Source organism: Oryzias latipes, chromosome 21 (assembly GCF_053564925.1).
Source record: "Oryzias latipes strain Hd-rR chromosome 21, Olatipes_Hd-rR_3.1".
NCBI lineage: Eukaryota > Metazoa > Chordata > Actinopteri > Beloniformes > Adrianichthyidae > Oryzias > Oryzias latipes.
In genome coordinates, this window is record NC_136257.1 from 23740905 (window position 1) to 23755149 (window position 14245).

Here is a 14245-nt window from a genome sequence, read left to right on the forward strand (position 1 = left end):
CGGCAATTATTTTAGCTGAGGTGCTATGACTAGTGCTAAATGAAGCATATATTGATGATTTCTTAATCTTTGTCAATAATGATACTAAAATTAACTCAAAAGTTGGGGGTGGGGAGGGGGTGCCCCCCCCCCATCTTCATGCCCTGGTGTTTTTCAAGATTCCGGTTGTTTAAAGTTAGTAGGGCTGCAGAAATCTGAGAAAAACTTGCGATATGCAATATTAATAATAAATATTGCGATGAAAACATAACTTACGATACATGAACAAATAGCATTTTAAGTTATTCTCCAAATGACCTAAGTCTACACAGGAGGCGAACATCTTACATAAAAAGGCTGCATCCGATTGGTCAAAAGTATAAATGGATTTATTTGATTTGTTAAATACTTCAAGCTGCCATAAGATTGTTTTAAACACATTTAAGGTAACCATTTATTTCAATTTTTGCCGACTTTTGTGATAAGCATATTCCTTGATATCGCGATAACGATAAATTTGTGATTTTTTGTGCAGGCCCAGAGATTAGTTTTTTTTTTTCTTGTATAGTTTTGAGTATTACCACAAGTCACCACCAGTGAGGACTTTGCATGTAGATCGCAGTAACAGAGACAGAGATTTGGATTCTAGACTCAAACTATAACTCTCACTCAAGTGTCATAGGCGATGCAGAGAGGTTTTAGAACCTGTGAACAATTTTCTTGTCTTTTTTCCAATTTTTAAGGTCCAGGACATTGCACTGGGGTTCTGCGTGGAACCATTGGATCAACACTGGATTACTTGTGTGGCATGTTAAAGTAGATAGATCGAAGGTCCACATCACCAAAGCCTAGGCGCAATATGGACAGTCTGGTTGGTGGGTAGTGGTGGTAACCAACAGAAGTGAGTTTGATCATCATCTGAAACACTATTTCTTGAGTTTCCTAAAGCAGGGGGATCATAAGCGAGTTTTTTATTTATTTATCATTTCTTTGCCAATGAGCTGATGCTGTTGATACTCTTGACTCAACTCTGACACTCTTGAGAGATGCTGCGAAGTTTTATAGCATGTGGAAAAACAGTTCCAAGCCACTGTTTCTTGTTTTATAGACCACCAATAAATAATGGAGGATACTCTTTTTTGGCTTAAATTCCAGGTTTATAGCCTCCTTACCCTGTCTAGAAAAGTCTCACATTGATTAAGGTTTTAAAACAAGTTTTGAACGAAATATTTAATATTCAAGATCATAAAGTAGTTTAAATTCCTAGTAGATTAATTAATGGATATTTTAAGTTAGATTCATTGCAGTGTCTTAACTTTCCTCTAAAAACACAGAAAATATTCCTTACTTCATTCTGAAGGTGAGATGTTAAAAATCTGCATTTGGGGATGTTTGAAATGCAGTTGCCAGTAACTCAGCAAACATAAACTAGAAAAAAAAACTTTTTTTATTTTATTTTGCAAAGCAGTGTTGAATAAAAGACAAATTTAGCTCAATGGCTCTGTAAAACATACTAATGAAAACTGTTTTAAATCAGAGATTTTTAAATTCATTTTCCATCAAAAACCAGTACTTTTAGCAAATTCTAAATCTAAATGAACATACATCAAGTACTTAAATACTTTCACCATATTTAGTAACTTCAGTGTTAATGAACTTAATATTTTTTCTCTTTCTGACAAACATCCCACTGTACCAACTCAGCTCCTTGCAAAGTTACTATCCTATTTTGAATTCAAACTGTCAATAGTTTGTAATTTCTTTTTTTTATTTGAAGACCTTTTTAAAAAACAATCTAACATTAATTTATGTTTCAAACTATTTATTCATGAAAACTGGTTTCACTTGACTCCACGGCTTAGCTTGCATGTAAAATGCTACACATATCAGGTGTCATCTAACTGCTGTTGGGTTCCACCAAGTGTTTGGATGCCTTTTAGTGCCATCATTGTTACATTGATGTGAAAAATACGTCCACTTTTGTTCGAGTCAAAGCATAATAGAGCCCTCTTGAATTGTAAACTGACAATGTGGCATTAAGAAGTATCTTGTTTCACGATCCAGTGATCAGAGTAAACAACGCATTTCAAATAATACAGTTTGACATTTCCCTCTGATTTTCATATCTTTGCCTGAAATGACAGTCTGTGTAAAATGTTGAGGTTTTAAAAATGCCAAGGCTGATATGGAATCAATTTGCATTTCCCCAGCGCCTGGATAACATGGCCCTGTCAGAAGACCCTGCAGATCTGCCGGAGATAATGACGTTATGGAGGGCGACTTGCTCAGTGGAAAAAAATATGAAATTGAAAGAGTGACGTTCTGTGTTTCCCATGATTGCCTTGACAGGGGGATGTGTGACTATTGGACATGTACTCTTCTGTCTTTGCTCCCCATTAGGTCCTCTTGTTCCCAGTCAAGGGTTAAGACAGGCTAAAGAGATCAACCAATCTCCCAATCTAACCAGTTAAAAAGCAAAAGAAAGTTTTGGAAATGTTGCCCAAGGAATGGATATAACAGCTACATTAGCAGGATTTCATATGTTATATGGATGTTTCAATGATAAAAAAGCATATATTTATTGATGGAGTATAACACTGATAAGTTGAATTACATAAATAACTTTGTCCTTTGAGGTATAAAAGGTTAATTAGCACCCAGCAAGTAGAAAAGCTGATAAAAGGGGTACCTCACTTTTATCTAGAATGGTTCTTCCTTCATAATAACAAGAATTATGAACGTAAGGAATTGCATTCCTGTTTTGCGTTACATTTATTTACTATTAAACAAAAGGAATAAACATACTTTATTTGAAGCATCTGATTGGTTAGTTTATAACTTGCACTAAAGAAAAATATGATAAAATAAAAAAAATAGGATCATAGAGAACATGGTAGAAAAAGGTATCAGAGTATGAATGTTTTGTCTGACAAACAGAAGGAGGAATAGCTGTTTCTTTCGCTGTTGAAGTCTATGGCTATGTCCAAGTTCCCACCCTAACCTGTAACTTCTAAAAAACTATATAGACTATGTAGTGTCCTGGATTTTAAAAGCAATTTGGACACCATGCTTACTACTTTTTTTTCTAAACGGCGGATATGACGACATCAATTTCACAAAGTTAAAATCAAATTGATATGAGCATTTTGCAATGATCATTTATGAGTCCACTGTCTTCAAAAGATAAACACTTTGATGGTTTATTAAAAAATACATTTAAATACAATTTTTTGGCAAAAAGTGTTCCGAGGCAATGCATTGTGGTCTATATTCGCCAATCTAGTGAGCATTGATGTACACTGGTTTTTCGCAGAGCCTTCTCGGTAGTTTCTAGGGCACTATTCCTTTCGAATTGTAGATTTGGACAGCACTATAAAATGGTGAACGCACTACATAGTGAGTAGTAAGGGAATTGGGACACAACCCATGTGATTTTGGGAGCCAGTGGGTACTTCCTGTTTGGAATGTGATGGGGGCAGGGTCACTCAGTCCAGTTCTCATGTACAGGCAATGATCCAAACTGAAAATAAATCATTGGTGATGTCAACAAATATTCACATTTTCAGCAGATCTTACTGAAGCTGGTTTGCATCACATTCATCAAAAGGTTTAATCCCTCTACGATTGTAGACCTAATTAAACTAGCATGTGTTTGCTGCATATTTCCAAGTATTTGAGCTATTAAACTGTTCTTTTTGATTTCAAACAAAAGTTTGCCAATGAACCAATTTGCAAAGGGGTTGAGTGTTTTTTTGTGCATTTGTATACATACACCTAATTATTTTCTTGTATTGAGGAAAAATTGCCTTGGCAGCTTGGGGATTATGGAGGTTATATCATAATAATCTAAAAGTATACAGTGAGTTTAATGTTTCATGCCACAGAGGGACTGTTGAAACACAAAATATGCAATTTTCCATGCTGCCACAATAAATAAAAAACAGCCCAATGCACAAATAACTTATTGGGTCAAATGTCTACTTCTGACAATCTAACATTTTCTGGGATGATAGTTGGGATGGGATGCCCCAGGTATAACAGGACTATTCTAAGATTTTTCTCACATTGCAAGACAGTCACTCATCTTGACTTTAATCAACCTTATAAAAGTCTGCAGAGAAAAATAGATAGATTGACACACCAACAACAGTTTTCAATTAATAAAAAACATAATTTCTTCCTGTCTCTAAGGACCAGGACAAGTTGATTGCCTTTCGCCTGCATAGTTTGAACACTTCTACGTGCTCTGCAAGTGTGCACAGTGTGCACAGCTGCACTTTCAATTGTACCCACAGACATACACACATACAGACACGCAAAGTAAGAATTTACACTTCCCTGTATGATTTGCTCGCACTCGAGAGATAAAACTTTACATGTTGCTCCCAATTAGCACAGCAGTGACCGTGCACTGTCTCTTGTGCTCGGCTTCCCGTCTGAAGAGGATCTATTTATGTGAAGACTCATGAGCACGTGAGAATTGAGGCGAAAGAGAGGAGATATGGACTGTGTGTGATGGGTGTGTGTGTCTGTATGTGTGTCTGCGATATGATGGCGCAGTGAAAGAAAGAGATATAGTGAAAAGAGAATCCAAATGGCTTAAGTGTTCATTCTGAGTGGAGAGACAGGTCCTATTAACGTTTAACAGCATTTATGCAACTTGGTGCCGAGGTTATGATGCAAATGAGGAGGAATTAAAACTGGCCAGAGGTTTGTCATTGATGGATTGCAGTCTGGCAGTGCTCGCACTTCCTAGTGTCCATCAGAAGCGATTACTGTGTAATTAAACCTTATTTCTGGACTCTCTAGTGCATAATTACTTTGTGAATGTAACCATCATCTAAAAGCGACAAAAATGCTTTGCCATTAGTCTAGCAGTCAGTTTCATGGGCTTGTGTCAGATACAGCCATCAGACAGAGCAAAAGAACTGTCACTTTTAATAACAGGCAAAAAATTAAATGAAACAGTATGCTTATTACAGAAAAATTAGGCTTTCAAGAGTCCTTTCTGTTATTTGCATAATTTATCCCCCTCCTCCAGCACCACACAAAACCGGCACTGCAAGCTCCTCATATTTAAATAGATTGCACATTTAGGGCTACTTAAGGAAAATTATCAGTTTGCATATTTTAATTGTTATGAAGGAAGTGATGTTAGAGAGGTCTGCGGCTCATCCTCTTGAGCCACGCCGCTTCGGAGCTGTCTGATTCGGCAGCTCGCTGCTGCAGCTCCACAGATAACCCCCGAGTTCACACACATCCACTTCAGTTTCATCAGAATGCAAATGAAGCTCAGAACACTGGGACACGTGGATCTTTGATATTTACAAAATAGCCACTAATAACTGGAGAGTAATTCGTTTGACTCAACTTTATTTGTCTCCTTGTTGATGTTTTTTTTCCACTTTTGCTCAAATGGCCCTTGTGAAGAGAATCATGGAATGCAAGATGAGTGTGTTTGAGAAATTTCAGACCCTGATAATATAATAAAAAGGATGTTGTGCTGCGGCAGAGAGCAAAATGTTGAATGTGCATTTATATGAGCAGCTGAATGAGAATTCAGTTTTTTCTTGACTTTTTTGAAAAGAAACATCTATTTATTTGTAGTATATTTACACGATGGAGTTTGATAAACATTCTTACCTTTGATCATAGCAATTTAGTCCTTATAAGGTTCTGTTTTGATCTTATACAGTTAAAAAAATTATCCTTCTATGTTAAATCACATGCAATCACAATCTTCATTTAAAACTGCCACATAAAACCTCTTATGTCAAGTTTTCTGGGCTTAGTGTAAGTCATTTGGATCTGAAATAACTCATACATGACATTATGCAAGTGTATTTTCCAAGAGCCCATATTACGGATCAATGAAACATATTCGCTTTTATAAAAATCTGTTCCTACTTACAAAGAATGCTCCATCTGTTCTCATTAATGCTAATTGTACAGAAACTTCCCACGCAAGTACCTCCTACAACTCAATGATTTAATGAAAGTGAATTTGTCAGTATTGCTGTTAAAGTGAAAAAAAGCTCAAAACTATGGAAAACAATTCTATTCCATTCCATCATTTTACTGTTATGTTTTTTCAACAACATAGTAGTAAGGATAAAAAAACAAGGCATTTTGAAAAGCAAACCGCCTTTATTCAGTATTTCAATAACCTTTGAAATGATAATACAAAGAAAACTGACTGTACTGTAAATATGGCAATACATACACACATATAAACATGTATGTGGTGCATTTTTGTATGTTTGCTGTAAACCAATAGCAAATGTACAATACATACAGCTATGTGCAAGTTGGATTTCTGTACATGTCTAAGCAGAGTAAAAATTCTAAATACTCATAACAAAAGGTTTGTCCCTCATACTTGACTGTTGAATTGTAATCGCACAAATTACATAGAATTACAACAATGCACAGAGGTTTAAAGCAGTTCCACTTTTTCTCCAAGGAAAATACTTTTTTATCAAAGACCTTGAAGAGATTGCAGTTTGTCATTGTAAATAAACCGTAGATCGGGTTGTGCAGGTTAACTTCATCTTTAGCCTCAAGGTGCCTTTTTCCTTCTGTTCTTTGACAGTATAAAATCAGCCTCCTTTGTAGATTCCTCAGACTTAAGCAGAATCTTTTTTTCCCTATGTCACCGCTTTAATAAAAAAATAATAAATAAAGAAAAAAAAAACTAACTTCAAGGAATCCATAAATGAATGACATTCAAAATGACAAAAAACATTAACAACAGTACATATGAAGCAATGAGGTAGAAATGGTCATAAAGTTCAGCAGATTTTCAAAACTGGAATGGAATCCATATTTCGACCGTAAGAGTAATTACATAAATACAGCAAAAAAAGAAAAAAGAGATGTAAATTTCTAACTTGGTGCCACTGTGAAAACTGGTATGCTTATAAATAAAAGCTTTGGGTCTTATCAAGTTATTATAACTTATAGCCTCTAAAATATCAACAATTGTCTTGATGGGTGTGAAACAGTTTTGGCCGTACGTCTTCCTACGCTCCAGTTGTTGTGACAGTTAAAACAATCATAAAAATGTAACTCCACTTATGTCTGAAAGACAGACGGGAACAACACAGAGTACATGACAAGACTTTCTGTTGTCTAGGAGACAATTAGTACTGCTTCGTTTGAGCGTTCCTATATTCGCATATATAAAACTCTGCTGAATCTGTCCTTATCAATGCAACTTAGGACTTCAAACACCCCCTTAAAAATAGAAAAAAAAGGAAATGTGTTGTGAACTTGTGTTGTAGTGGGACAAAAGGCAGTTTGACTCTCTGCCATGTTTACGCTTTTTTTTAGACCTCAACTACAAAGAAATACCATGTTTAGTGTCGCAACAATGACAGTGTGGATCTGTTAAGAATAGAGGTCTTGTTTCTCTTAAATTTCACACAAACTATCAGGAAAAAAACTATAACTTCCACTGACGATGGAAAAAACCTTCAAGGAAAACTGTGTGGTTTATGGCAGAGCACTGAAACTCACAAATTCTATTAAATCCTGTTTATCACTTAAAAAAAGGGATTTACTTTGGTTTCAGGAAAAATCCAAAATACCAAAATGCAATTCTTTTGAGAAAACCTTCTACAAATAATGTGTTTCAGTTAAAAACAAAGACAAAGGATCACTCATATAATTTTTAATAAAAATGCAACTGTAGCAAAGATGGAATCTTTTTTCATATATTAATTTTTTTGCTTGAATAATCTAATTTAGTTTTCCATTCTGAGTACTGTTACCCAACAATGTTCAGATAATCTACTTTAGAATAATGATCAACTCATTTAATGTGAGTTGTGTGTATGTTTTTAAGATCATCCTTTAAATCCTGCATAATTTAAAAGCCTGACAAAGTACGTCTGTTGATGAGGCTAACTGCTTTTCTTAATGCAGCGAGATGCTGTGCTTCTGATTCTGATGCCTACCGATGAAAACCATGAGATGACGAGGTGATGGCAAATCAGACGGCAGGGATCATGATAATGATTATATGCCTGAAGGTAAAATAAGTAAAACCTTCAGCAAAATACTGCATAAAAATACCTTAAACCTGAGCACCTCTGCAGTTCTTTTCCTTAATACCCGCAGTGCTACCTTTCTCGTTTTCTTTTCTGCTTTATGGTTTTTACTTTTTTTCCTGATCTCATTAAACTAGCGCTTCATGTCGTTTATTTTTCTTGTAAGGGAGTCTACAGTAAATAGAGCTGCTCAAATTGAAGAATCACCATAAATGTAATATCAGCAAATTTGTGGATGCTTCACGATGCTTCCCGAAAAAAAAAAAAGAAAGAAAATCTGTATCAGAAAGACCTTTAATTTTGCTTTTCACATCACAGACTCAGCTGTCTAAAACAAACATGATGCAACTGTGGATGTACCAGTGGGTTGATAAAGACCAAATTAGCTAAAGGCAATGGATGGATTACACGATGAAAAAAAAAGTGTTATCAAAAGGCAAAGCTGATAGATGTTTCACACAGGAAATTGCGGTTTGGGAATTTCATAGGTTTTACTCATCAGTAAAGCAGAGGTGCTGTCTCTTTGCTGCCTTTTTTGAATTTGTTTTTAGAGATAAACACTGAGGTAGAAAATGAAATTAGGCTGTACATAATCCTAATGATAAAACAGCAGCAGAAGATAGTGCCAAAAGAAAACAAACAAAAAAAAAGCTTAGGGCATTTTTCCTTCTCAACCCAAAAGGTTTGTATTTTGAATTTCTCTCAGTGCTGCCCCAAACTGCCCTTGAACAGCCGTATCTCTCAAAACAAGGGACTAAACAGATATTTTTTCCAGCTAACAGAAAAAAAATGTTAAAGCAAAAATGCATGTGGGAGTATAACCAAAATCCCACAGTGGCTGTCAGTTTTCTATAAAACAAACTCAAACGACATGAAATCCTCATCAGAAAAATCTCACAAATAATCAACCATTACCTTCATACATTCACTTTAAGAGCCTTCACACTTTGAGCCTTTTGAGGTATTAAAGACTTGTGTGTTTTGATACTTAAACTTCAAATGCAAGCCCACTTGCGTACAAGCTCTTGAGGTACTATACATTCCTGAGTTTTTATAAAGATAGCAAAAGAAAGAAAAAACATTTTAATTACCTTCCATAATATATATTTATTTTTTTACCAAAATGCTTTTTGTTTTTTAACTCAAACTGAACTGAAAAAAAAGGAAAATTAGTACTTGTTCTCAGTTACAGGGAAAAGCTACAACACGACCAACTCCAACATGTTTTCTACGGAACAGATCTGACTGTTTCAACACAAGTGTGTCAGTGTTCTTGTAATTAAATGATTACGCACACATGAAACCAGTGCGAGGCGATGGAGCCCAACTGAAATGATGCCAATAGATTTAATTTAGCTCAAATTAACCACAACGGTTCACAGAGAGCACATAACAGACACAGCTGAAAAAACACTCTTCCAATGAAAAACAACTTTTTTATGTCACACTGTAAAGCTTTTTTTTTCTATTAGCACATGCCACAAATGAAAACTGTGTGAAGATAAGGGAAAAACAAAACGCTTAAACAGCACCATGTCAGGCACTTGACAGCAACTAAATCTCAAGATTAGCAGTATATTGATATATGTATAAATATCATATATATATTTATGTACAAAAAAATGAGAGCATCTTTTTTTTATTCATTGAGCATTTTAATTTAACTTTAGGAGTTTAGACCGTTTTCACCATCTGGCTGAAGCCTGCAGGAGGATTTTCTATTCTCTATTTCAGGTTAACGTATTTGAATGCTCATAGTTCATTGAAATTGTGTTTGATGGTTTTCTTTCATTGACTGCAACCAAACATTTTATTCCACTCGTTGTACATGTCAAGTTCTTTTTGTGATATGCTTGGCTGGAATTTGCAAAATACATTGTCAAAATCTTGGTATGAGACCGGCCTCATCTGACTTGGGTGGATGCCTGACAGCTCGGCACCAGGCATGCCGTGGAGAGGACCAATCAGAGCCTCCTGACACAGCTGAGCCACATCTAGTCCTGAAAGTCCCTCTGTCCTCTGAACCAGCAGTGACATTTCTTTGTCACTAAGACAATAGTTGTGCTGTGAGAGAAACTGACTGATTATTTGATGGCGTGCCGTTCCATCAGGCAACGGGATGAGTAATCGCTTTGTAAAGTACCTCCGCAGGGAGTCGGGGATCTTTTCTGGATTACTGGTGGAGCAGACCACAAGAACTTGGTCCTCAGCTGAGGTAAGAATACTGTCAAGTTGTATCAGGAGCTCAGACTTCAGGTGATTCACTGGGCTGTCTTCGCTGAGCTGAGCTGAAAGCAGCAGATCCACATCACTGATGAAAACTACTGCTGGCTGACGACACCGAGCTACAAGGAACGCAGCCTGGATGATCTTGTCCCCTTCTCCCAGCCACTTGGTCACCAGCGTGGAGCTGCTTAGTCTGAAAAAAGCAGCTCCCAGGTGGGTGGCCATGCAGCGTGCCAACAGTGATCTCCCCGTTCCCTGAGGACCAAACAAGAGGAGGCTGCGGGGTATTGATGCTAGTCCACTAAACATATCAGGCCTTAAAATCGGCCACAGTATTTCCTCCTTAATAGCTGCTTTGGCCATTTCAAGACCTGCAATGTCACTCCAGTCCACAGCAGAGCCTTGCTGAAGGATTTCTGTTGTCACCATCTCCACCAAATTTGAGTCACTGTTTTTTAGCTGTTCTTCTGCAGCATGAATAGACGAGGTAGCTGAACCAATGTCAGGCCCTGTTATGGAGTGGGACAGATGCTGTCTGTGCTCTTCAGTTTGCTCACTCATAATAGGAGATCCAAATTTGCTGTACGGCTCACCAGTTCTGAGTTCCCCCACTGAGCTTTTGGTTGATCCATAGGATGGAGGACTTAGTGCTCTGCCAGAGTGCAAATTAAACTTCCTTTGCTGATCAGAGGACATCTGGGGTTTAGTGGACTTAAAAGCTAAAGAAGATGCATTGGGATTTCTTTCAAAACCACTGCCCCTGCTTGAGTCTGATATGCTGCTGTCTGCTACTCTGTACATCGGGCTCTGCGAGGAGCGGGGCTGGTTGTAGTTAAAATTTTCATAGCCTGGGTCCATGTCCCCATGTCCGCTCATGTAGAAAGCCTTTCGCTTTAAGGAGTTGGATGTGCTGCTGTTCAAAGGTGTTGGTGCAATTGGTGTCTGGTTGTGCGACTGATAGGTGTAGCTGGGCAGCGTGGTAGGGGGTATTGGTGTAGGAGCTGCGATACCGGATGGCAAGTATGCAGAAGGCGGAGGTGCTCCCCCAGAACTGTAACCAGGGCCCACGGCAGTCTGTGAAGCATACCCTGTTGGAGGGTAACTGTAGTTGGGAATGTTTGGAGAGCCGGCATTGTAGCTCGGCACTAAAGTAGGTGGAGGAAGTGGAGGGGGTGGTTGCAACAGTCCGGCACTATGTAAAGGAGAAGGGTGTGGGGAGGGGAGGCCTGGGGTATTCTGGCCACTATAGCTAGAGTGCAGGTAGGAGCCGTTGTAGCTGGCAGTATATTCCTGAGAGGGGATGCCCGAGTGGAGGGTGGTGGCTGGGTGGCTCCCACAGTTACTGCTGGAGTAGCTAGGCTCGGACAAGCTGCTGGCCAACCCTGGGGAGCTGCCTATGCTAGCCGAGACATCTGCTGGGGGTAGGGCTGCTGTCATTCCAGCTTTGCTCACAGGTATAACATCTGGAGCACAGTTCATTGGGTAAATCCCCTCCTGCCATGACTCATTCTCCGACTTTCGTCCATTCATGAGTCCACTGGTGCTGTCAGAGTACGAGCACAGCAGACCTCTTTCATTTGGGCCTTCTAGGATCCCGGAGTACTTCTCTGCATATTTCTTGAGCAGATTGGAGGCAGTCAATGCAGAGATGTCATCGTTTGCCCACGCATACTGGTATGTTCGCTGTAAGTGCCCCCGGTAGGCCTCCACTTTGTGTGCTGGAGAGCGGGTAGTGGATGAGATGTCAAAGTGCTGCTCTGCCCATTGTGTGTGCTCGGGGGTCCACTGCATCTTTAGACCTAGATATCCAGAGAAAAATAAGTATTATTAAGATGATTCATAATGATTTAAAATGAAATGTTTTTGCATGTTTTTATATAACAAAAAGAAGAAAAAAAATTAAGCAAACAACAAAATAAATACATATTTCTGTGCTTGCTTAGGTGAAGACAAGATGAAAATGAAAAAAGAAAATATGTAAAACTCCTGTAAGCAGTGGTTTGGATGTGTTGCAATAACTGGACACACATTAAGGCCAGTTTGAAAATGCAGGCTCTAGCACCTATAGTAACCATGGCGTAATCCACAAACAACAGCGCAGAAAGACACAGGCACTGCTGGTCAGTCTATAATTCAACACTCATCTGAGGCATTTCTCAGACAGTTTCAAATCTGCTTGGAGGAGAGCAGCAAAGCAATCTTCCTTGGCAGCGCACTGTTGCTTTCATCACACAAAGCCCTCAGCCCAGCATGAATTACATCCACATCGAGTCTGCCTACTGCTTCCCCGTCACAAGAGTGAGGAAAAAAGAACATGGCTCACTTCTGTTTTTCTTTGCAGCCTCTCTCAGCCTCTCCATGCAGCCGTAAGGGGTTTGAATGACAAAAGTAATCAAGTTAAATCCTAAAGTCCATCTATAAATAAAAGCTTTTCCTCGAGCTGTCATCTTTTACTCTGGGGTTATTAGAGAAGATCTCATAAACATTCAGAACTAAGCATAAAAAACTATAAAACAGGTTTAGTGTACATTTTTTGTGCATCTTTTAGCAACACTAATTTGACCAAACGAGATGCATCAAACATATAATTTTACACCTGTTAAATAAAGTTTTTGGCCTAATAAGTTCTGGCACGGCATTGTTTACATTTGAGCAGGTCTAAGCCCATATCACAATTTAAACAAAAGCAGCTACTGTCCGGGGCGATTACACATCCAGCGTTTGTCTTCAGCTTTTCTTCTGCCTCTGTTTCAGCCATTACCAACCTGCCACCCGAGACACCAGCAGCTAATTAGCAGGATGATGCTTCACTAATTGTGCTAATTTACATGGTTTTAGTCAAAGCGATCAATGCTATAGCTTGCGTAGTTGTCAACTGTCCAGGCTAATGATTAAAAAAAAAAAAAAAAAAAAGGAAAAACCTGAGTAAAAAAAAATGAAGGTACGGACATTGGATGAACAAAAGCAGTTGGAACTGGTGGGGGTGAAAATAAAATAAATATTATATTTTGTGTGAACTGTGTTTTTTAAAGCCATGTAAACAGGTTTTGCTCTAGAAGTGGGAGATTTCCTGTGCCAAATTTGCACAAAACAACAACAACTAAAATCTTCCTATACTCAAAACACGGCCTGGGAAACAGCAACTGGCTTTTGAATATCTGCCAAGAATCAGAGCCATTACTGAGAGTGGAAGAAGCTGGATTATTGCTTTTGTAAAAAAAAATAAAAATGAAGAGCTCCTTAACACTCAAGACCCAGTTAGTCAATGACATACATTGTACACAGATAACAATGAGAGATTGTACTCTTACTGCAATGTGCCATTTAGGACATTCAAAGAAAAGCTTGTAAAGAGTGCTTAAATTCACTGAAGTGATGACAATGCAGCACAGTCTCAAAACTCTTCATAAAGTAAGAACATGCTTCATATTGGAAATGCATCCAATCACAATACATTTTTTGTTGAAATCTGTAGATGTAAAAAAATATATAACCTACGCATTTCTAAAACTTGCAAAATTGTATCTAAAGTTTCTATTTAAACTCATTTTCAAAGCTTATATAAACTTTACAAGAATGAGATTTCATTTAGTGATTAGTGGTGATTTTCCCATCTTAAGAAGCAGTATAATAGTAAACAGATGGAGTCAAATGCACAAAACGCCCAAATTAAAGTACACCAAACAAAAGCTTGCACTGGATTATCACCATGATCTGATACTTTAGTTTTGCGCTACAAACCCGCTCTTTAAACTTAAAAAACAACACTCACATCTTCATTTATCTGTCTTTTCTAATGGTATAATTACAGAGGATTCTAGAAGAGGAATGTTTTCAGATGCCCTCAGGATATGAGCTCAAATTCCACTGATGGGCCAACAATAAAAAAGGCCTCTGTTCTAGTTTTGTTTGTCAATTCATAGGTTTAAATAAGCCCCCGGGGTATATTTCAAACTGAGCTGTCCAAAAGAGGGGGGCTTTTCTTTCAG

At 37.9% G+C, this 14245-nt stretch overlaps 1 protein-coding gene across 3 annotated transcripts in view; it reads right to left on the reverse strand.

Moving 5' to 3' along the window:
* Nucleotides 1-6106: 6106 nt before the first annotated feature.
* The window catches only part of fign (fidgetin), a 30762-nt gene continuing 22623 nt past the window's right edge, over nt 6107-14245 (reverse strand). For 2 of the 3 annotated variants that reach the window (XM_004081733.5, XM_011489739.4), the window contains one exon: nt 6107-12055. In XM_004081733.5, coding sequence (XP_004081781.1) covers nt 9819-12055 — 2237 coding nt within the window. In that variant the 3' untranslated portion in view covers nt 6107-9818. Of the gene's footprint in view, nt 12056-12579; nt 12914-14245 lie in introns of those variants that run through there. The other variant, XM_078939287.1, reaches the window with a different exon arrangement.